At 32.7% G+C, this 22704-nt stretch overlaps 1 protein-coding gene across 7 annotated transcripts in view; it reads left to right on the top strand.

The window, feature by feature from the left end:
• The window catches only part of LOC136032811 (nuclear factor 1 X-type-like), a 138645-nt gene that overhangs the window by 63470 nt on the left and 52471 nt on the right, over positions 1-22704 (top strand). For all 7 annotated transcript variants that reach the window (XM_065713209.1, XM_065713215.1, XM_065713214.1 and 4 more), the window contains exons 5-6: positions 9603-9786; positions 13730-13786. In XM_065713209.1, coding sequence (XP_065569281.1) covers positions 9603-9786; positions 13730-13786 — 241 coding nt within the window. The remainder of the gene's footprint in view (positions 1-9602; positions 9787-13729; positions 13787-22704) is intronic.

The raw sequence follows: 22704 nt of genomic DNA, 5'->3' as shown, positions 1-22704 counted from the left end.
TCGATTCACTAACCAATTGCTGATTAATCTACTGATCATCGACGTATTAGACAAAATTCTCTATTTTCCACCTCCTCATGGCTTACTAATATATTTGAAATATATATGGAAATATAAATGGCTTTACTAATATATTTACTGAACAATTGCTGATCATCAACGTATTTAAACAAATTTTGTCCCCTCCCCTCGCCAAAAAAGTCGGTCTTAAATCTCGACCCTCTAACTATTAGTAAGATGCCCAGATCGTCGACAAACATCTTGATCGGGTGGTAATACCAAGAGTCGTGTGTTATAACCACTCATAAAAAATATTGAAATTATTTATATTTGCTTTTCCTTGTTCATATTTTAAGTTCTTTAACATCGAATTAACATATTTACTATAAAATAAAAGGTAGCTGAAATTTTTATTTCTTGTCCCATTTTCTGTATTTAAATTGAAATGAAGCTAACTCTTCCTAAGCTGAAGCGATACCCCCTAAATGTAGTCGTTCCAGACAATAAATTCGATGGGGGAATCTATTCCCGGCTGCGAAAGATACCTCTTTTAAGAAGAATTTACGTTCGCTAACTCAAAAGCCATGATTTTCTCTGAGGGTAGCAAATGAACTGGAAACATTCATGGACTGCGGTTCACGAGGCAAAGTACCCAACGAAAAGGTAGATAAGCGGAAATTCAAACATTGACCTAAGTCGACCATGCATGATGATTTTTAGGTTGGTATTAAAGATATGAAAATTTAACGGCTCTTTTTTCTTAAACTTAATTGAATTTAAGAGCTTGACTTGCAATGTGGAAATACCGTGATGAAACTTTTTTGACGGTGGGGTGGGGGGTAAATAATTCAATCTGATCAATAGATGCTTGTTAGATGGAATAGCCTATATAAACCAGTCTTTTATAAATCATCGTTAATAAGTACATTGCTTGGTTAAAAGTTAGTTTAAACCTACACTGACGTGCTTGCCATATTTCGCGGTGTTTAACATAGTTATGCACTCAGTATTTGGCATTTATTGAAAAAATTGTGTAAGCAGGGACTGACGATCGAAAGAGAGTGGGAGCGTGATTAAAAACACCGCTTTAACAGAGGACAGTTATGTCAAAAAAAGAGAAATCGTTAGAATCCTAAGGTTTAATCTGTACGTGCATACGGGTCTTCTTAGGTATTTTATTGGGAGAAAAGACAAACGGAAAAAAAAATAATTATTTAAGAATGTAAAAAAGCACAGGACATTTTTTGAATTCTTTAGATTTCAGGAGGGTAGGTTAAAAGCATAATATCCAATATTACCGAAATTGTTTTTTGAAAGTGAATTTTAAAAGTAAAGTATTTGGACGGCGCCCCTAATCTAACGTAACATAAACCCCCCTTAATGTGCAAATATATAGCATAAATTATCAGTCCATTGCATTCTATCACCCGTCACTTGTCTTTGTGGATATGAAACCGGTTTTCTGAGATCTAACCTAAGCGTGATTCTTACGTATGTCTTGTTTAATTAATAAGTTCCTTTTTTTTAACAAAGCACCCATGTTTACTTGCGTTTTTTATTCAATTTTTAATTTTTAATTTTTTCATTTTCATTTTTTCATTTTTTATGCCAAGTCCGCTGTTTTGATGACTCAGTACTGCAAAACGACCCTAGATCGAAGATAAGGTTTTATTTTTTATTGCTTTGATTCCTTTTGACCTCTGTGTTACATTTTTATGATCTTTGATGGGATTAATGCTAAAAAACTTTTTTGTTTTCTTGTAGATTTATGCCAAATTAATTAGGACATATTATCAATAAAATAAAATTAACTTAGGTTAGTTACGATTTTTTTGTGATGCTAACAATTAGAAATAGTCGGAGCTTTGATTGTAACAAAAAGACCTCCCTGTGCAGTTATCCTTTTTTTTAGTAGCGGATGTCAAATTAAAAAAAAAAAGTGTGGGCGAAAAGTCATGGCACCCAGTTGCTCAAGAATGTTTAGTTTTCCTTCAAAGTTCTAGCAGTTTTTTTGAATCGTCAGATTGTTGATTGTTCATAGTTCAGTGTTGCGACATCTCTTTAAATGGGAATAATGCCCAAAAAGTTCATAATTTTGAAACAATGTTTAGATAAATCTTTGAAAATTCTGGTTTTTTCGTGTGAGTTTACCTAAGATGTTTCCAGGGGGCAAAGATGCCTTTCATACTTTATGATGCCCATCGCTCTTCCTTATCGTCCTTTTCCTTCGTTGTGATGCCCTTCGTACTTTGATCACCGCCTCGCCCCATCTTACTCTTTCTTGAAGGCACTTTTTTTTTAAATGTCCTGTAAAAGAAGCGGATTTGTTTTGAAATTTATTTAGCATGGTAGCATTGGCTAGTTTGCATTTTTATACATAATTTTACTATTAAAGCTTCCTTGTAAAGGTTGAAAACGTAGAACATGGATGTATTTCTTTGAGATAGGTAATTACTGTCAAAATCTTTGTTGCATTTTACTGTTATTTCAGGTGATTATATTATCACCTTGGGTTTACAGAGCACCTTCATTATTGACATAAATTAATCTAATTTTATGAAAATTTAAATTAAATTAAATTATCTATGAAAATTTAATCTAAATGAAATATGAACCTAAAATAAGTTTATATTCGTGGTTTAGCTCTTCTTTGTTTCATATTGTTTTCTTGTATAGAAGACTAAACATTCGCTAAAAGTTGAGTTTAAAGAAAAATTTGCATGTCCCCTTCCCCCGCCTCCGAAACAAGAAAATCCGTTGATCCCATGTGAAGCTTTAGACTCTGGTCCTTTATACCCATTATTATCGTTTAAAAACGATTACAGCGCCACTCTCAGCCAAGATACAAAATTCCAAAATGTGCTATGTCTGGGGTAGTCCAATTCATAATGAATAACATGTCTAAGAAAAAAGCTTTCCCTTCGCCCTTTTCAATAAAGAATAGAGAAAGTAGACGCATTGCTGCATCCTATACGTGAAAATTAAATTTTCCTTGCTGCTTAAGTTGGGGGACTGTAATTCTCCAAAACAGGGGGGTTTAGGCTATGATGATTGCAATGATGCAGTTTTCATTTCTATCCGACACGATTTTGTGGGGCTTCAGACTATTTTTCAAAATTCTGACAAAATTTGTGTTTGCAAAAAACTTTTTTGATTCAGCGAAATAATAGTTACCATTCCCGAATCAGCTTCAAATGGTGATTCTTCCTCACTTGACAATTTTTTTTTTTTTTTTTTACTTTCGGTTGCTATGGGTTAGTGTTCGTTCTTTACTGGGTTGCCCCTATAAAAGGCAGCCATGATTGTCCTGACCTATCAAGGCTTCGATTTGTTTAAAACTAATCCTAATGGAGTCAATTAATCATTCAAATGTCGTTTTACCGAAAAGTTCAAACATTTGTTCCATATCAACCTTAAGAATTTTATCTCGTGTTCTACTGGTAAAACAGTTTATTGCATTCAACCAAGTTTTACCTAAGTCAAGATAAATGTTCCTAGCTTCCGCATTACTTCCAGTTTTATTGGCTTAAACTTTCTCGAACTTGGCTATAATCCCTTTCTATCAATTAATTGTTTTTGTTGCTACTTTCCCAAATCTTTATTATTACCGTAAGCCTGTCCTTTTGGGATCAACATTACTACTGTTTGGAAACATTGTTGTCAGTTCTTGCCAGAATCATTCAGTGGTTGCAGCTTTGCCAATGTGTCTGCATGCAACAAGTTTTTGGACGTCAGTTTTGAAAAATTTGCCAAAAATCATCCCTGATTTGAGGCCTGTTTGGCTCAAGCGGGGAAATTCTTTGGACTCGGTTTTGATGAGAGATTTATTCTCCAGCTGGCATAAGACTCTTTTTTTTTTCTCCCGTCGGCTGTTTAATGGCATGTTGTTTTACAAAAAGGACCTGGAGGATCATTGAATATGATTGTACTTTTTATTTTAGCTAATTTCATATAATCCATATAATTGCAGTTGGTAACAATCGATTATTATTAATTAATTGTAGTGGGGATAATTTAACTGCGGATAATAATGGAAATCCCTCCAAATTAATCATCCCCCTAAGAAAATTAAAGAAGTTAAGGCATGGTATATTTTTTTTTTGTAGCGTAAGCTCTTCCTCCAGTAAGTCCTCTATTTTTTTTTATTTCAATTAAGCTTCACAATGCATCTAAATTTATATATATATATATATATATATATATATTTATACATATATATATATATATATATATATATATATATATATATATATATATATATATATATATATATATATATATATATATATATATATATATCTATATATATAAAAATAAGTTGTCTGTGGATCTGTGGATCTGTGGATCGTGGATCAGGTGACGTCACCTGAAAAAACTGGATCAGGTGACGTCAAAACTGAAAAAACTAAAAAAAGGCAAAAACTACAAAAAAAAACTAAAAACTAATAAAAAAAATAAAAAAGCTAAAAAACTAAAAAAACTAAAAAAAGGCAAAAACTACAAAAAAACTAAAAACTAATAAAAAAGCTAAAAAACTAAAAAAACTAAAAAAAGGCAAAAACTACAAAAAAAACTAAAAACTAATAAAAAAAATAAAAAAGCTAAAAAACTAAAAAAACTAAAAAAAGGTAAAAAACTAAAAAAACTAACTACAAAAAAAAACTAAAAACTAATAAAAAAAATAAAAAAGCTAAAAAACTAAAAAAACTAAAAAAAGGCAAAAACTACAAAAAAAACTAAAAACTAATAAAAAAGCTAAAAAACTAAAAAACTAAAAAAAGGCAAAAACTACAAAAAAAACTAAAAACTAATAAAAAAATAAAAAAGCTAAAAAACTAAAAAAACTAAAAAAACTAAAAAAGGTAAAAAACTAAAAAAACTAAAAACTAAAAAAAAACTAAAAATAAGGAAAAAACTGAAAAATAAGCTAAAATAAAGGTAAAAACCAATAAAAAACTAAAAAAAAACTGAAAAAACTAAAAAAAGGCAAAAACTACAAAAAAACTAAAAACTAATAAAAAAAGTAAAAAAGCTGAAAAACTAAAAAAACTAAAAAAACTAAAAAAAGGTAAAAAACTAAAAAAAAATAAAAAATAAAAAAAACTAAAAAAAAGGAAAAAACTGAAAAATAAGCTAAAATAAAGGTAAAAACCAATAAAAAACTAAAAAGAAAAAAAGGAAAAAACTAAAAAAAAATTTCATCTAAAAACTAAAAAAAAACTAAAAAAGGTAAAAACTAAAAGGACTAAAAAAGAAAAAAATAAATGACGACACTCAAAGAGAAAGCGACCAGGACAAAAGGAATGTTCGATTAGCAATCAACAAAGCACCGGGACACAGGGAGTATAAATGACGACCAGGACATAAGTAAAAAAAAAACTAACAAAACTAAAAAGAAGGTAAAAACTACAAAAAAACTAAAAAGAAAAAAAAAACTAAAAACTAATAAAAAAACTAAAAAATCTAAATAAACTAAAAAAGAAAAAAAAGGAAAAAAATAAAGGAGAAAAACAAAACTAAAAAACGAATGTATATACAGACCGGGACACCGGGATACAAATGACGACCGGGACACAGGGAATATAAATGACGACCGGGACACAGGGACACAACTACAACGGGGACACCGGGGGGAAACAGGGGGATATAAATGACGACCGGGACACCGGGACAGGGAATGGTCGATTAGCAATCACCATCAACAAAGCTCAAGGGCAATCATTAGAATCATGAGGTATAGGTCTGAATACAGATTGTTTTCCCATGGACCATTATATGTTGCATGTTCAAGAGTCGGTAAACCTGACAATCTATTTGGATCAGGTGACGTCACCTGAAAAAACTGGATCAGGTGACGTCAAAACTGAAAAAACTAAAAAAAGGCAAAAGCTACAAAAAAAACTAAAAACTAATAAAAAAAATAAAAAAGCTAAAAAACTAAAAAAAGGCAAAAACTACAAAAAAAACTAAAAACTAATAAAAAAGCTAAAAAACTAAAAAAAAACTAAAAAAAGGCAAAAACTACAAAAAAAAACTAAAAACTAATAAAAAAAATAAAAAAGCTAAAAAACTAAAAAAACTAAAAAAACTAAAAAAAGGTAAAAAAACTAAAAATACTAACTACAAAAAAACTAAAAACTAATAAAAAAATAAAAAAGCTAAAAAACTGAAAAATAAGCTAAAATAAAGGTAAAAACCAATAAAAAACTAAAAAAAACAAACTGAAAAAACTAAAAAAAGGCAAAAACTACAAAAAAACTAAAAACTAATAAAAAAAATAAAAAAGCTAAAAAACTAAAAAAACTAAAAAAACTAAGAAAAGGTAAAAAACTAAAAAAACTAAAAACTAAAAAAAAACTAAAAAAAAGGAAAAAACTGAAAAATAAGCTAAAATAAAGGTAAAAACCAATAAAAAACTAAAAAGAAAAAAAGGAAAAAACTAAAAAAAAATTTCATCTAAAAACTAGAAAAAACTAAAAAAGGTAAAAACTAAAAGAACTAAAAAAGAAAAAAATAAATGACGACACTCAAAGAGAAAGCGACCAGGACAAACGGAATGTTCGATTAGCAATCAACAAAGCACCGGGACACAGGGAGTATAAATGACGACCAGGACATAAGTAAAAAAAAAAACTAACAAAACTAAAAAGAAGGTAAAAACTACAAAAAAACTAAAAAGAAAAAAAAACTAAAAACTAATAAAAAAACTAAAAAATCTAAAAATCTAAATAAACTAAAAAAGAAAAAAAAAGGAAAAAAATAAAGGAGAAAAACAAAACTAAAAAACGAATGTATATACAGACCGGGACACCGGGATACAAATGACGACCGGGACACAGGGAATATAAATGACGACCGGGACACAGGGACACAACTACAACGGGGACACCGGGGGAAACAGGGGGATATAAATGACGACCGGGACACCGGGGCAGGGAATGGTCGATTAGCAATCACCATCAACAAAGCTCAAGGGCAATCATTAGAATCATGAGGTATAGATCTGAATACAGATTGTTTTCCCATGGACCATTATATGTTGCATGTTCAAGAGTCGGTAAACCTGACAATCTATTTATATGCAAAGACAATGGGACAGCAAAGAATGTTGTATATTCGCAAGTTTTACGTAGTTAAAACCATGTATATATATATATATATATATATATATATATATATATATATATATATATATATATATATATATATATATATATATATATATATATATATATCTATATATATGGCAATCAATTGCTAAACATATACCAACAATGTAGTTCCTTTCTTTTGCCCATGTTCACCGCTTGAGGTACGGATGCCTTCAAGCCGAGGCTAGTTAGACCCGTTGTTCTAGCGCTAGGCCATTGCTATAGGCACATACCAACACCATATACCTCTTTCATAGGGTATTTCATTGAGCCTATGTTTGCCGCGCTTAGAGCACGAATCCTTAAAGCCGTCAATGGTTAGACCATTGCTCAAGTGGTAGTAACCATCCGCTTCACACATACCAACAATATACTCATTCTCATTTGGGGTTCCCATCTAGCCCATGTCTAGTCGACGTTTTGTAGTCAATTACAGACAGTTGAAATTTTTGTTTCTCGCCCAAATTCCTTGGCTTATAAATGCAAGTTCACTTGCATAAGAGTCGAGGCAGATTGCAGGAGGCCCTTGTAGGCCTTGAATTGGACTCGTTATTTCCATTTGTCAATATGCTGCTTCCCCCTTTCTGCGATCGTGAATTAACCTGAGAGAGAACCTCCAACAGGTTGGAACCCAACTCACCGTGAATTAGCATGAGAGGGTTGACTCTAGTTCAGCGTTGTCGAGTGATAGCCATGAGAGGGAAAATTTTCAAGTAATTTAACCCGTAGTCAACCTGCGTGTGTTCCCCAGCGAGAACCTCCAATAGGTACAACTCTAGTTTGACATTTGTGAAGGGACACACATGCACGGAAAGGTGTAGCATAAATGGCAGACAGTAACAACGGCAATCAAACGGATAAAATTAACCCTTGACTGGGCTGCCCACTTAATTCAACAATCTGTCTTGGCTTTTTTCTACAATGGGCCATGACTTCCACTTTTCCCACAACTATTCCCTCTTTTGTTAAATTCAAAAATCAACGGATATATATCTATATATATATATATCTATATTCACAGGTGGGACATAGGGACACAACTACAATGGCGCGTAACTATTATGGCGCGTAACGACTTACGCACGCGCGGGGGCTTGGGGGGGGGCGCGAAGCGCCCCCACCAACTAGGTGTTGGGGTGGCGCGAAGCGCCACCCCAACAGCTAGTATATATATATATAAACATGAAAAAAGATAAGGTAAACGGAAGGGTATGTTGCTCTGTATCGTTTCTAAAGTTTTCAGGAGACGATCATTATAAAATTTTGAACAAAATGACTAATGCCTATCTCTAGTATTATACCCTTTTCCTCCTATGGATTGGGAGGAAGGAGAGGTATTCCTCTAAAAGCTCTTACGAGGTTATTGCAGGATTATTTTGTGAAAAACATGCTAAAGTGAATGAAAGAAGGGTATTTGAGTCTAAAAGTCCACCTTTCTTTTGAAAATTCAGCCTTTAAAAAATCTTCCAAATTTCACTTGAGCAACGAGCCGTGTAAACCCTCTTAATGGTTTATGTGTAATTAATATCATATATTAAAATTCATCTTTAGAAATATTACAATTAATCTGTGATTTGGTAAAAGTAAAAAATTATATCTAGCGAGTTGTGATTAATTTATTAGTTGTGCTTATTTTGAGCTAAACATTTTATGATTCCGTTGAAACTTATGAATCCTACGGACTTTTAACCCTACCTCTTCAAAAACTATGAAATATTTCTCAGCAGAAAACAAATTTAGAGGAATCTTTTCAAATTTTATCGCATCTTTTTTTCATAAATTTGTAAATGTTTCGTCTGCTTCCTGGTCATGTTTGAACTCAAGACATTTGTGGGAAGAGTTCAAATTTTTTCAAAATACTTTGATCTACTAGTTTTGTGTTTGAATTTACGCTTGTTTTAAGGTGTTTTTCTAAAGCTTTTCTTGATAGGTGGTTCAATCCCCCTTCTTAAACACATCTTTCCTTAAAAAATCTTTAAGGATTTATAAGGAAAAATCTTTAATCTTTCCTTAAAAAACAGGAAAAAACTGTTAAAACCGTATTTTTATTTGCTTCATTATTAAGAGTCATTAATCATGCAACCTAGAAAGCAAAACAAAAAATGTGAGATAGAGAGAGACAGAGAGATAGAGAGTTAAGAAGAGATAAAGAGAGAGATGATAACTAGATAAAGAAAGAGATATAAAAGATATAGAGAGATGAGAAATAGATAAAGAGAGAGATGACAAAGGGATGAGAAATAAATAACGATAGAGATGATAAAGGGATGATAAATGAATAAAGAAGAAGATGAAAAAGGGATGAAAAAGAGATAACGAAAGAGAGGAGAGAAAAGGTGGAGGGGTATATGTAATTATAATCGTCATAAAAAAATATGTATAGAATAGAAAGCAGAAATATAGCAATAAACTATCTTAACAACAGATCTTAAACATCGTTTTGTATTATAGGTATGGCGTTTGGATTTAGTAATGGTCATACTGTTTAAAGCAATTCCATTGGAAAGTACAGATGGGGAGAGACTAGAGAAAAGTCCTGATTGTCTCCATCCGGGACTATGTGTTAATCCCTATCATATTAATGTTTCCGTCAGAGAATTAGACTTGTATTTGGCTAATTTCATTAATAGCCATGGTAAGTAACACCATTCTCTTTATTGGTTTAAATACGTCTGAAAGGAGTTTCTTCTTTATATTTTAATTCGTTGTTTTATATTATTATGAATATATAATTATATTCTTTATATATTCTGTTAATATTCTTAAGAATTAACGACGCTTCTTGACTACGAAGGTCCCTGCGTCGGCCCCGCAGTGCATTCCTGCAGCGTGATTCGATCTCTGGGTCCCGTATTACCAAGCTAAGGTCAAATCCACTGCGCCACCACAGGACTATATTCTGTATATAATTATGCTTCTTTATTTTATTTTTATTTATATTTTTTTTGTTTATATTTTAATATATTCTTTCGAAAAGTAAAGGTTAGATTTAAAGTATTGGTTGGTGTTTATATATTTCATATTTTGAGTTATGCTTTCTTAAACTGAGGCTCCTTTGCTATTGGGGCATAAGATTTAGAGGGGCTAAGAGGTCTTGATTTTAGAGAAGTTGAACTTTAAGGAGCTTCTTTCAAGTTGAGCATCCCTTCAAATTTGCTGTTCCAAATCAAGTTCTAAATTTCATCAGTTCAGGAGCTCTGATATATGGGACATTATGTAAGTAAGTTCTGCAACAATCGTGGATGCGGTTTTTTTAAGCCCTCCTCTTCTTTTTAACATTTTTTCTTTTTCTCTGAAACTAGTTTTCGTTAAAACTCGTATGTTTCATGTCTTCTAATGTCTACTAATTTTTTTTAGATTTTTTTTTTTGCTTTCGCCTCAATGATTTTTTTTTAGCATCAATCTTTCAGTTCAGATTAGTAGGTTAAACACAACGCGTGACAAAACTAGATAAAACACCAGTTAAAATGGCTGCATCTCAAGGCAAAGTCATGGTTATTCAACATGCACCAATATGCACCTCATATCTATATGCACCTCATTTAAGAATTCAATTTACACCTCAAACATTAACTCTAATCTTTGTAAACATATTATTTAAAAAATATTTTTCCACTTTTTCTTAAAAGTCATAAATTATTTCTGCGTTAGTTATGATGTGCTTCAATATTTTCAATGCACTTTACACGTGATTTTTTTTTTTTAAAGATTTTTTTCTCCCCCAAGGCGGATGTTTGAAATCCCAAAACATAGTATTTTAGCAAGAGACTCTGCTTCTTACCTTTATTTTATAAAATTTATGTTGTTAATCGTGGGCTAGTTATTACCTGCAGGATTACGAGAAGAGAGCAAGTTCCAAAAACTTCAAGGCCTATTTCGAAAAATTATTAAAATTTAACCTAGCTTTGAGCTTCAAGACAATATTGTGGGTTTTGAGCTTTAAGCTATTTTAGAACAGTCTCTTCGCCTTCTCCTCACTTTTTGGACGTAATTGGTGATGAAAGTGACAAAAAGGAGACAGATAAAATTATGCCTCGTTGGAATATAGATGAGAAGATACTCCCCGAAGGAAATAACTTGTATTTTTTTTAGCTGCTGTTGTTTAATTACTTTAAATCGTTTCGATTGCAGTATGCTTTCTCACGGCCATCTTTTTTTAATTATAGTGTAAAATTAAGATTACATCTTGCACAAGGTAGATAATACTCCAGGATATTTTCATTCATTATTGTATGTTGAGACACGTATTTTCGGGCCGTACAATGGGCCATTCTAGTTTTTGCTACTAAAATTATCAAATTAATTTTGGACTGATACTCTTGATTATATCTGACCTTTGTTCTGGAATGCGTCTGCATAAGATAGAACAGTTCTTATGGTGACTTGGCGTCGGTGCTTACGGACTTGTATTACGAAGCTAATGTTGCGTCCAGACTTCCAGATCAAAGTTTGTCGCTAAAGCTAGTAAATGGAAAGAAGAATCATTTCCCTTGCCTGGACGCTGCTGAGGGGTGGGTACGGAAAAGAAAGACAATTGGAAGCTTGATGGCCACTGTGTATTTACCCGCCATTGTCCTCCGCCCGCCCTCTGAAATTTTCTAGCCGTCGCCCTTGAATCCTTATCCACTTTGCGAAATATTACTAATTAAGGTAATTAGTATTACTGTATAAGTACAGACAAAACATTAAAATCAAGCATGCACGGTTGCAATCTGAACTCGCTTGATTTGGTTGTTGACGTGATTTTTTTCGACCAATAATTATATTTATATATTTTATATTTCTGTTTTTATTCTTTAGTTTTTTTTTTAGATTTTTTTCTTTATTATTTATATATTTATTTGTATATTTGTACTTTTTACTTTATTATGAACGTATATATATATATATATATATATATATATATATATATATATATATATATATATATATATATATATATATATATATATATATATATATATATATATATATATATATATATATATATATATATATGTATTATTTTATATTATGTACCTTTTTTATTTCTTTATTCATATTTACTTATATTATTTCTAAGAATTTATATAATTTCTCTGCTTCTTATTCTAGAAATATGCTATATCTCTTAGTGGATAACATTTCTGCCTTTCTTTGTTTTTGTTTTTTTCTTTTGAAAACAATGACACGTTGTTTATCCCGTGGCATGTATACAAGGTGAGCCTTCGGGCCGTCCCTCCGAAATCCTCGACATTTTTACGAATCGCTTCATTATTTCTGAGACCCTCCCTGTAATTCGCCCATTTTTTTATTTGTACCCCCTCCCTTCTCGTGCTTGTTTATTCAATACTATCTAAGGAAAAACACAATGTGTAACTTTGATGCCTGTCCATTTTAAAAGATCTTCTTCATATACTTGAAAAGCAGGATAAATATTTACTTTGTTAATCCCTAAGGTGTTTTCTCGAATTGGTTAAGAGGTTGTATATTATTTTTAATCATCTTCTTTTCGACTTCTCCCCTTGGCTCTATTGACTCTTTTGTTTTTATTTAATATATTTATTCTTACTAGAAACCTTTAGTGAATGAGTGGTGGCCATGCACGTGCGCAAAAATCTACTTAGGGGTTGGAGGAGGGGGTACTTGGGAAAAAAAAGAAAAAACAGACAAATTATAAGAAAAACATTGGACAAAATAAAAAAAAAAATCTCAATATTTCTCAGGACGTGGGAGTTTTGCCCTAATAATTTTCTTCTTTTGTATGTGCCATGTGACCGCTAAATTTTGTTTTCAGATGGTTAAGGTTTTAGAACCAGGTTTATTTCCCCCAACGAGTGTATTATATTTCTTTAGAGTGATCAGTTCGGGCTCTTTTTATTTTTCTCGTCTTTCTTTGGGGAATTGTCATTGCACCCACCTATTAACCCAATCTCAAATGTTCTTTTTTATTCTTAAAAAAAAGTTTTTCACGCTGATTTAAAATTTGTATGCTTTTTTAGTTTTAGTTATGTTGTTTTATATTGTTTAGCTTTTTTTTTTGTTTACATTTGTGCGTGGTATTTTTAATGCAGAAAAAAATGCATATTTTACTTTTAAGTAATCTATATTGATTTGGATGTGAATGTTCTTATTTGTAGGAGAGTCGAAAAAAATAGCCTTGCTTCAAAAAGACAAGTGCTACTACTACCAAGGTTGTCACAGTGCCAATGCGCCTAAGGTCCTCCACAAATGCGCACGCTCTTCCCCCACTCTACTGCGCTTGGAGCTTGATTCTTTACTCACACCTATTAATGACGCGTATTTTAGTTTATATTGGGTTTTATTTTCATCGTAGACTGTGTGTCATACTTGAAGTATGAGACATGAGTTCTTGACTGGAATCGTTAATAAATTTCAGTTCCCTAATTAGTAGAAAGAAATCATAATAGGATGTACGTTGATTTTAGAAAGCTGGAACTGTGGTACCTTAGAAGCTCAAAAATTAACTAAAAAAAAACGAAAGTTTCAAGTCGCCTTTTCTGTTTATGTAGGTTGATGCGCTACTATTTATTTTATTTTGGCCGAAATTGCATTTTTCTTTTTGTTTACTATTTCAGATGCGCTTTCTGGTATCTGTGATAATGGTGAGAGAGAAGAAGATAGAGCTCTAAAAGGTAATTTTAGTTTACTTCTCTCTCTCTCTCTTTCTTCTTCCCCTTTGTCCCCCTGTCTTTTCCCCTCTCACCCCCTTCCTCTCTCTTTCTACTCTATCTCTTTACATATTTATCTATCTTGCTTTGCTTTTTATGCTGCCTCTTGCTTGAAAAATAACATATTTGAGTCACAATAATAATGCTTGAATTTAAAGTGTTTTGATAGGTGCATCATATGGTTTTGGTCATGTTATGTCAGTTGGTGGCGTATGGGAAACTAAATTGTGTATCATTTTCGATTTGTCCTGACTCAAACCCGATGAAAAATATGGTTTACAAATAAATTTATTTGAAAACAGCAAACCGCAAGCAAAAAATACCAAGGTTGTGTCTCCTGGCAAACTACATACAACTGAACAGGGACCTAAACAATTTGTAATCTATACCACCACAGTAAGTTAAAATCAGGTTATCATGGGTTTCTTGTATTCTCGAATTGATGTGTTTAAAGTTAACCAGACATGTTCTCTTTTTCTAGTTTCAATGTCTTAACGATCTAAGAAAATAAAAGTTTATTGCAACGTCTAGTTTCAACGTCTTAAAAAGCGTTATTATCATTTGCACGTGTTCTTCTAGCACTCAAAAACGAAAAACCGAGTCTGTCAAGTCCTTATAAATCTAGTGATGGATCTGCAGCCTTAGTGATTGTGTCTAGGGGAAGATAAAAGACTCTTAGAGTACTAATACGGTCAACCATTTTATTATCAAGAGGGTGTAATAATTTTTAAACTGGGAGGGGGCAATACACAGACTCACACGTTACTTCCAGTCGTTGTCCCCTGACGTAGGTTTTCCAAGAATTTATTCAGTTTTGCTATAAATGTCAGTGTCAACTTTTAAGGCGAACATATTTAAATAATATGCCTTTTGCAAAGCAGAATACAACTCTTGTATTCGGTTGTTTGTGCAGAGTTCAGTATTACAGAGTAAAATTCCTAATTTAGTTTGAAGTAATTCATATTGATATATTTATCTAAATATATTCTATTTTTACGTTTTATTATAAACAAAATATTGAATACAAAAATTGCTTGGTGCTTAAATGTTTCAAACTTTTTTGACGTTTTGACGTTAAAAAGTAACGTTAGATTAAAAAAAATATATTAGCTGCTGAAATATTTCCAATTTTTGACGTTGTAATATTAAACTAATTGACGTTTTAAGATGCTTGTTTTATAAATGAAGTACAGATTAGACTAAGACGGCTTCTGGAAAAGCTGCTTTTTCCTTAAAAAACAAAAAAAAAAAAAAATTAAAAGGAAAAACATCCTAATGGGATAAAAATGGAAGTACTTTCAAAGGATAAAGATTGAGACCCCCCAAAAAACGAGATAGACGGGGCGAAGTAATTTTTCAGGAAAAAGCCCCCAACTGCTTCCAGGTGGTAGTCCCAGATGCAAAATTTCCAGGAATAACATTCAGTCGAGCCATAACTTAGTGATATCTACTAGAAGTTTGTTAAGCGCTTAGCCAGGTGGAAACCGGCATATGTATGTTTTTTTCATTCTGAAATGCGAATATGGGAAAGGTGATAAAATGTAACAGATGGATTTAATTACAAATGTCTCCGAATAATATGAAACGACAGAACTAAATAAAAAGTGATGAAGGAAAAGATATGTGTGTTACTCTGTTTTGACTACTTTTTTCTTTGACGGGTCTGGCTGACTTGAATTAGGAGCATTTTTGCGTCTAATCTATTCTTAGGAAAGTCTGGTTTACATACTAGTGTACACTGAAAGGCCTAGGTGTATATACTGTTTTTTCTTTTTGTTTAACGGCAATATTTTTTACCCCAAATGTTTCAGAGTATAGTTCTTTCAATTTTCACTCCCCTCAATTTTACAATTTTTTGAAAGGTAGTACCTTTGTATGTACCTTTATTATTGTGTATTCATGTTTAGCAGCATTTAGCTTAAAGTTAGGTAAATTGGCTTCTAAAAAAGGGTGGAGGTGTTCCGAGACAGAGTCGGACAAACATTTTGGGAAGGGAGAGTTCAAATCCCCAATCCTCCTGGATTGGGGGATTTGAACCAAGGAGTCAATCCTACTGGATTGACTCCTTGGTCAATTGTCTCATGTCATCATCTAAATGAAAATAAAGAAGTGAAATTTATCGACTTGAACTCTGAATTGAATTGTCGTTTCAGAAACTTCTTCGAAACACTTTTTCTTGCATTTAGCGGGGCCTGACTGATTTTCGTTTGGATTGACTCTTTGCTCATCATTGTGGGTATGTTTATTCGCAATGATCATATTTTTTTTCTTTGTTATTGTCAGCTTAGGTAGAAATAGGTGTCAAGTTTCCCTCCGGCAACCGAATTCCACGCCATCTGATGAACACAAAAGATTGTGTGAGTAGATATTCGGTTAGCTTCCTTTTTGTATTGAAGTTAAAAAAATTGAGTTTGACTAAAAGGTGTCAAGACAGGGTTGCTTTTTGTCGTTTCAGGGTATTCATTATGCTTTGCTGGAAATTTGCCAGGAATAAAGAATGTTTAGTTAGTCAATCCTTTCAGCCGAAACGAAGTCACGAAGTAGTATTTATAAGTGTGAGCTCTAACTTGCTCTTATCAGAAGTTCCTCGGTAACATGTTCCCTGTTTTTTTTTTTTTTTTAGGTTCGATCGATTTTCCTTCACTTTCGCTCCTCATTATAGGTATGATTATTTGCAATGATCTTAGAATTCTCCTTTGTCCTTCTCAAGCTAGCTTCGGACAGGTTTCAAATTTCGGTCCGGTATCCGGATTTTACGTGGTCCGAAAAACGCCTCGTGTCAGTGAATTTGCTTCTATTTTGGATTGGAGAAAAGAAAATGTGTTTCTTGTGGTCCAGCTAAATTGCTCGGTAACATATTCCCCGTTTTTGTGAGTTTCGTTGGATTTTCCTTCACTTTTGCTCCTCGTTATAGGTATGATTACTCGCGATGATTTTAAATTTCTCCTTTGTCGTTCTCAAGCTAGGTTCAAACGGATGTCAAATTTCGCTCCGGTAACTGGATTTTACATAGTCTGGAAAAAAAACTCACGGGAGTGAATTTGCTTCCGTTTTGGATTGGAGTTTAAAAAAAAAAGTGTTTCTTGTGGTTCAGTCAATTGTATGTGAGACAGAAATGCTTTTTGTTGTTTTTGGGTAATCAGCATTCTTAGTGAGAGATTCGTTATGGAAAAAGATAAAGTTAGGTCATTCAATTCTTTCGTATTATCATCCGAAACAAAAATAAAGACTTAAAATTTATTAATTTGTCCATACCAGAAATGAGCTCTAACTTGGCCATACCAGAAATTTCTTGGCAACATACTCCTTTTTTGCGGGGTCGGATTGATTTTCGTTTGAATTGACCCATCGCTCCTCATTATAGGTTTGATTATTCCCAGTGACCTTAAATTTATCCTTTGTCACTCTCAAGTTAGGTTGAGACAGGTGTCGAATTTCGCTCCGGTAGGATTTCACTTGATCCGAAAAAAAATATATAATCTACATATGGGTGAATACTCACTTCTCTTTGGATTGGAGTTAAAATTTGTGTTTATTGTGATTCAGTAACCTGTGTCTATGAAAGGAATGCTTTTTATCGTTTTGGGGTTGTCACCATGCTTTGTGGTGGAAATCCTTATGAATAAACTAAGTTAAGGCAGTCGATTCTTTCATACTATCATCCAAAACAAAAATAAAAAATTTGGAATTTATCAGCTTGTGCTCGCAATTGCTCATATACAAGCAAACATCTACCAGCAAAAAAATGGACTTTTTTGTTGTTAGTTCGTAAAATCTTTTAATTATAATTTATTGCTTCAGCCCATCAATGAAAAGTGGTTCATAATGGATGTTTGGAAAACTAATTGTTTTTAAAGATTTTTGATGTGAGATAACAATCTTTAAGCAGAGGGAGAAAGGTTTTGTTAGTGGAAATAAGACGATTAAGGATTACAAAAGCAGCTGTTGTTAAATTATTATGGCAGCATTTTTGAATTAATCGGGGATAAAAATCCAAAATTTAAAGGAAACGGAATCATTTTTTTATGTTGGTGACATTAAGCTCTTTGGATTTAACGTATATTCTTTTCATACTTTTATCAACTATTTGAATGCATACGTGTAGTTTATATGTTTTTATGATAACAGAAATGCAAATTTTTCCGTATTTTTGTATGGTATTTTTGTTGGAGTAGGACAAAGCCGATGGGACAAGATATCTATCCAAGAATAATTTTACTAAATAGTATACTTTCTTAATACTTTATCTTGCTTATTTTTTTCGGCTTTCTAAAAAAAGTCATACAAATTCCAACATCTAAAAATACAACCCCTATATTCCAAAAACTTATTGAGAAGTCAATCATAATTCCTCCTGCTCTCCTTTTATTTTTAATAGTCGAAAAGACAAAAGACAATAAAATTCAAGTTTCATTTATGATTTTTTCATTCTTTCATGCATTACCTTTTCAAATAGTTTAGAGAATAGTTAGAGAATTGGTTTGCACCAATTTAAAGTTGACCAAACAGCTGGGAATTATACAATCAATCGCTTAAACAAAGGAAATGGGAGGAGCTTTTATACGTGCAAAGACTCTTGGTGACAGATATTTTTAAGGATGATTGTACTGTCTATATATCTCTATTGTGGTAGCTATGAAACACACTGGTAGCTATGCATCAATTATTTGAATGCATAAGAGTAGTTTATGTTTTTATGATAACAGAAATTCAGTATTTTTTCTATAGTATTTTTGTTGGATTAGGACAAAGCGGATGTGAGGCTTCGATAAGATTTGCATGCATTTTCAGAATAAGTTCTTAGTTATCACACTTACATATGTGATCAAACCTTTCTGTTTTTTGTCTCGTAAGTGTAGTACTGTCTTTTAAACACACGTATTTTTTAACCCTTTACTTGTCCTGTTTTCTTAAGATACCTTCTTAGTTATCTTAGGGTATCTAAGATAATATTTTCTATGATATCTTGTTGGCATCTTGAAGTATTCTAATATACCTTTTTTCTTCTTAAGCACCTTTTCTGGTAATGTTTTCCGGGTAACTTATCTATTTCTGTTGTTCTCAAGATGCCTTTTTATCATTTAAATTTTAATGAGATTAAAGAGATGATAAATTATTTGTATGTTTAACAATAGGAAATAGCTCTAGATTTACGTCAGCAATTCATAAATACTGACGGGGGGGGGGGGTCTCAGTTTCGGAACTTCGATCTAAATTTGAAGCTCCAAACCGAGATGTAGGTACCAGTTGGTGGGGTTTTGAAAACATGTATAAAGAATCACATAATATAGAACATGTATAAAGTAATATTTCATCAAATCGTGTAGCCTAATTGTGAAAAGGTCGTGTTATAAAATCAGTGGGGTGTAGGAATAGAAAATAGTTAAGAACCTTTAAAGCAAGCATAAGTCTTAAGTCACATAATTTTTAGTTAATTGTAATGCTGACGGTGGAAATGTAGTGACACCTAAAATATAAAATCTGCTGATCAATACATTTGATATTGTGGTAGTTTTCTTCCCTAATTATTAGAAATAAAATAAAACTCTTTTTTTTCATTTGAAGAACATTTCGTCAAGTTTCTTCATGATGCTTTGCTTTCTCTCCAAGAGTTCTTTTCCACAAGATTGAAGCTCAGATTTATTTTTAGACGCAACAAACCAGTCTCGTCTCTTCACAACTCTTGATGGAACTTTTTCGTTGTGCTGTTGGGGATTTAAGTTATTAATTATTCGTAAAATATGATGAGTTTTGACATTTTACCGTAACGGGGAAGGTGATATGACAGGCCAAGCACGACCGTGATCGAATATATTATTCGAACTGGTTTTGGCGAACAAGAAAACCTAATCTAAAGCATGCCAAAGCATGCCATTGCCATAAACTAAGCTCATTTGAACCCTTGAACTCATTTAAAACGTTCGTTTATGTACCCTGTCGACAGAACGGAGAAATTGTGAAATTCATAGTGGGTTACACCAGGGCACTTTGGGGTCAAAAGAGGTCACTTTTTTGAAGAAAAAGACGCTTTGTATTCTTCTCTTCCAAATGAAGCCCTCGTTAATTTTGATTATTTTTTTTTCTTTTCTTTTAGTACAAAAGACTGTAAAAAGCGCTTTTCATGTTCATTATTCTTTTATTAGTTAGGCATTTTTTTTCCGCTTCCTTGGCATGCTCATTTGATTTGATTTCTAAAAAGTGCAGCCCTGTCTAAAATTTAGACTGGAAGAAATACGTTACTAGGCAGCTAAAAACGTATGCAATCAGCTAGAATTATAGGTCTTGAATTTGAGTTCAAGCGAGTCAAGCTGCCAGTTTTCTGCAGAGACACAAATTATTTCCGCTTTTCTCATTTTGACACTTCGACCCCAAACAGCTTTGGCAACCCTGACAGTACAGTGTTTGATTCGTTATCTGTCGACATAGATGCCGTCTTTTAACAACATTAAAAAGTTGTATATCTCTTCCCCTATCATCAATCTTTTTTTGTTACAGTAATGACGGTTTGAAAACCATATTAGGAAATTGTCAACAGTTATGTCGACAAAGCTTGAATTGAACAAAACATTGGTATACCTGGCTTAAAAATGGCTGCGAAAGTAGATCAAATATACCTTCAATCTTGCTGATTTTTCATTCAAACTAGGTGCACAGAGCGAGCTGAGATTATGGCAGTACTATAGGTAATACAGGGGCCACTGAATCAGGATGGTGTGTGGTTTCGGACTTGCTCGCTATATACAAACCATAGAATTAGAGACAGTACTAGGCACATGGGATAGGTCAGAGGAAAAAGAATCGGATTCGGAGGCAGATGATGGAGGGTCTAAGGCACCAAGCCGTATTATCTATGACCTACTTTAACAAACAGAACTAAACATTCTTATTCGATAATTTTATCATGCTCTTTTGTCCTTGGTAGGCCATGTCTTGAAGCTAAAGTTACCGGTTTGGCCCTGTTTTATGCTTGTTAATCATTGTTTGTATCGGGTTATTCTCTTTTTAAGCAAGTGTATATGAAAGATTATTATCATGTATTTTATTATCTGCCTGAAGGACTTATTTCTAGTTTGACCAGAAGACTCTGACCCCTGTTTTTTTTCTATGCTTCAACATTGGACTATTTGAACAGAATCTGCCCAAGATTCATGGGTGTAACTATGGGGCGAGGATGGGCATTGCCCATCCTCGTAGATATCGTTGCCCCTCCTTAAATGAAAATATTCAATTGTGAGTGCAAAGTCAAGCTCAGGCGATATGGTCTAAATCTCCTAACCCTAGCTGGCCGATTGCCTCGAATAAGAAAAATTCCTTACTACACCAACGCTTGGAATACTTTTTAGGTTGGAAATTCCTTTCGCTAACTTCTGTATTTTAGTCTGTATATCCAAGTTACGTGTATTAAAAATCTATCGAGTTGCCTACTAGCGGAAGAAACATGAAAGTTAAGCTTGTTGCAAATATTCGGTTAATAACAGTGGTTAAATGTCTTTGTCGGCTGGTTCATTAACTGGTCACCTTAAAGGAACAATTTTTCTTTTTTTTCTTTTTCTTTTCTTTTCATTTCTTTTTCTTTTTCTTTTAACGGTTTTTTATTTTCCATTGTTTCTTGGAAGTTACTTCTCGAGAGCTCATAAGTGTACAAAGGTCCGGTCTTTAGAAGGGAGGGGAAGGTTTCAGAGAATTTTTCCTAGAGAGAGGTTTCAAAATTAATTTTTTATTTTCATTTTTTCAAACCACTGTTTTTCAGTTGTTCCTGGGCAGAAGCTTTTTTCATTATTATCTCCGTATACTTTTTCACTGAGGAGTGAACTACGATTAGTTTAAAAATTTCGATATGGTTCATAAATTAGTACTCTAAAATCACGATATTTTACTAAGGTAGTTTTCATCACTTTAAAATTAAGAAACCCATTATAAATTTCATCTTAAATAAGAAGATTTATATACAAACTATTGGACTTTACTTTTGATTGTAAAATAACACTAAAAACAGAACAAATTTTAAAGGGAGTATTTCTGCTATATCAAATCCTATTCGCTATCATTCTCATTATTTTGCCTATAATAATCCGAATCAAATTGAATTACACACTAACCAAAGAGCCTGTTTTAGGAGGACGGAGATGAAACAGTCTTGCCCCCAAATACAAAAGCTTATATTCGTTCTTTTATTCGTAGCTTTTATTTGGAAGCGTTCCTTACAGTATTAAGTGAAAAAAAAAACAAGTTTTTTTTTAACTGAAAGTAAGGAGCGACATTAAAACTTATAAAAAACAGGAATTATTCCGTATATGAAAGAGGCTGTCCCCTCCTCAACGCCCCGCTCTTTACGCTAAAGTTCGACTCTTCGTCACAACTGTACTTTAAAAAAAAAAATTATACAATAAAGAATATTTTTTAATTATTTCAACAATAAAGAAACGTATATATTTAAAATCAGCATTAAAATGCGATTCTTTTGATGTAACTATTGGTATCAAAATTCCGTTTTGAGTTTCGGTTACTATTGAGCCAGGTCGCCCCTTGCTACAGTTCGTTACCACGAACTGTTTGAGACGGGGTAGTCAAAGAACTGCTCTGCTTGCTGGGATAAATCTTAGCAGTGAGATTCGCCCTATGAACAGCTCCGCTCATCTCAGAACGTGTCGTGAATGACGGATTCAAGTGGTAAATATTCTCCTTTCTCGCAACACTGTTTTTACTCAATTGGTACATCGATAGCCGTTTTTGCATCAGAAGTATATCTGGAAATGCGATATTTTCCAGTATTTGACTGAAATAACCTGAAATATACGAGTCAGCTTTAGTCATAAACTCTAATAAAAAAGAAATATTTCAAATTAGCCACGGGGGGTGGCTCACGTTTCAATGACTGGCAC

Source organism: Artemia franciscana, chromosome 11 (assembly GCF_032884065.1).
Source record: "Artemia franciscana chromosome 11, ASM3288406v1, whole genome shotgun sequence".
Taxonomy (NCBI): domain Eukaryota; kingdom Metazoa; phylum Arthropoda; class Branchiopoda; order Anostraca; family Artemiidae; genus Artemia; species Artemia franciscana.
This window is presented reverse-complemented; position numbering and strand designations above follow the sequence as displayed.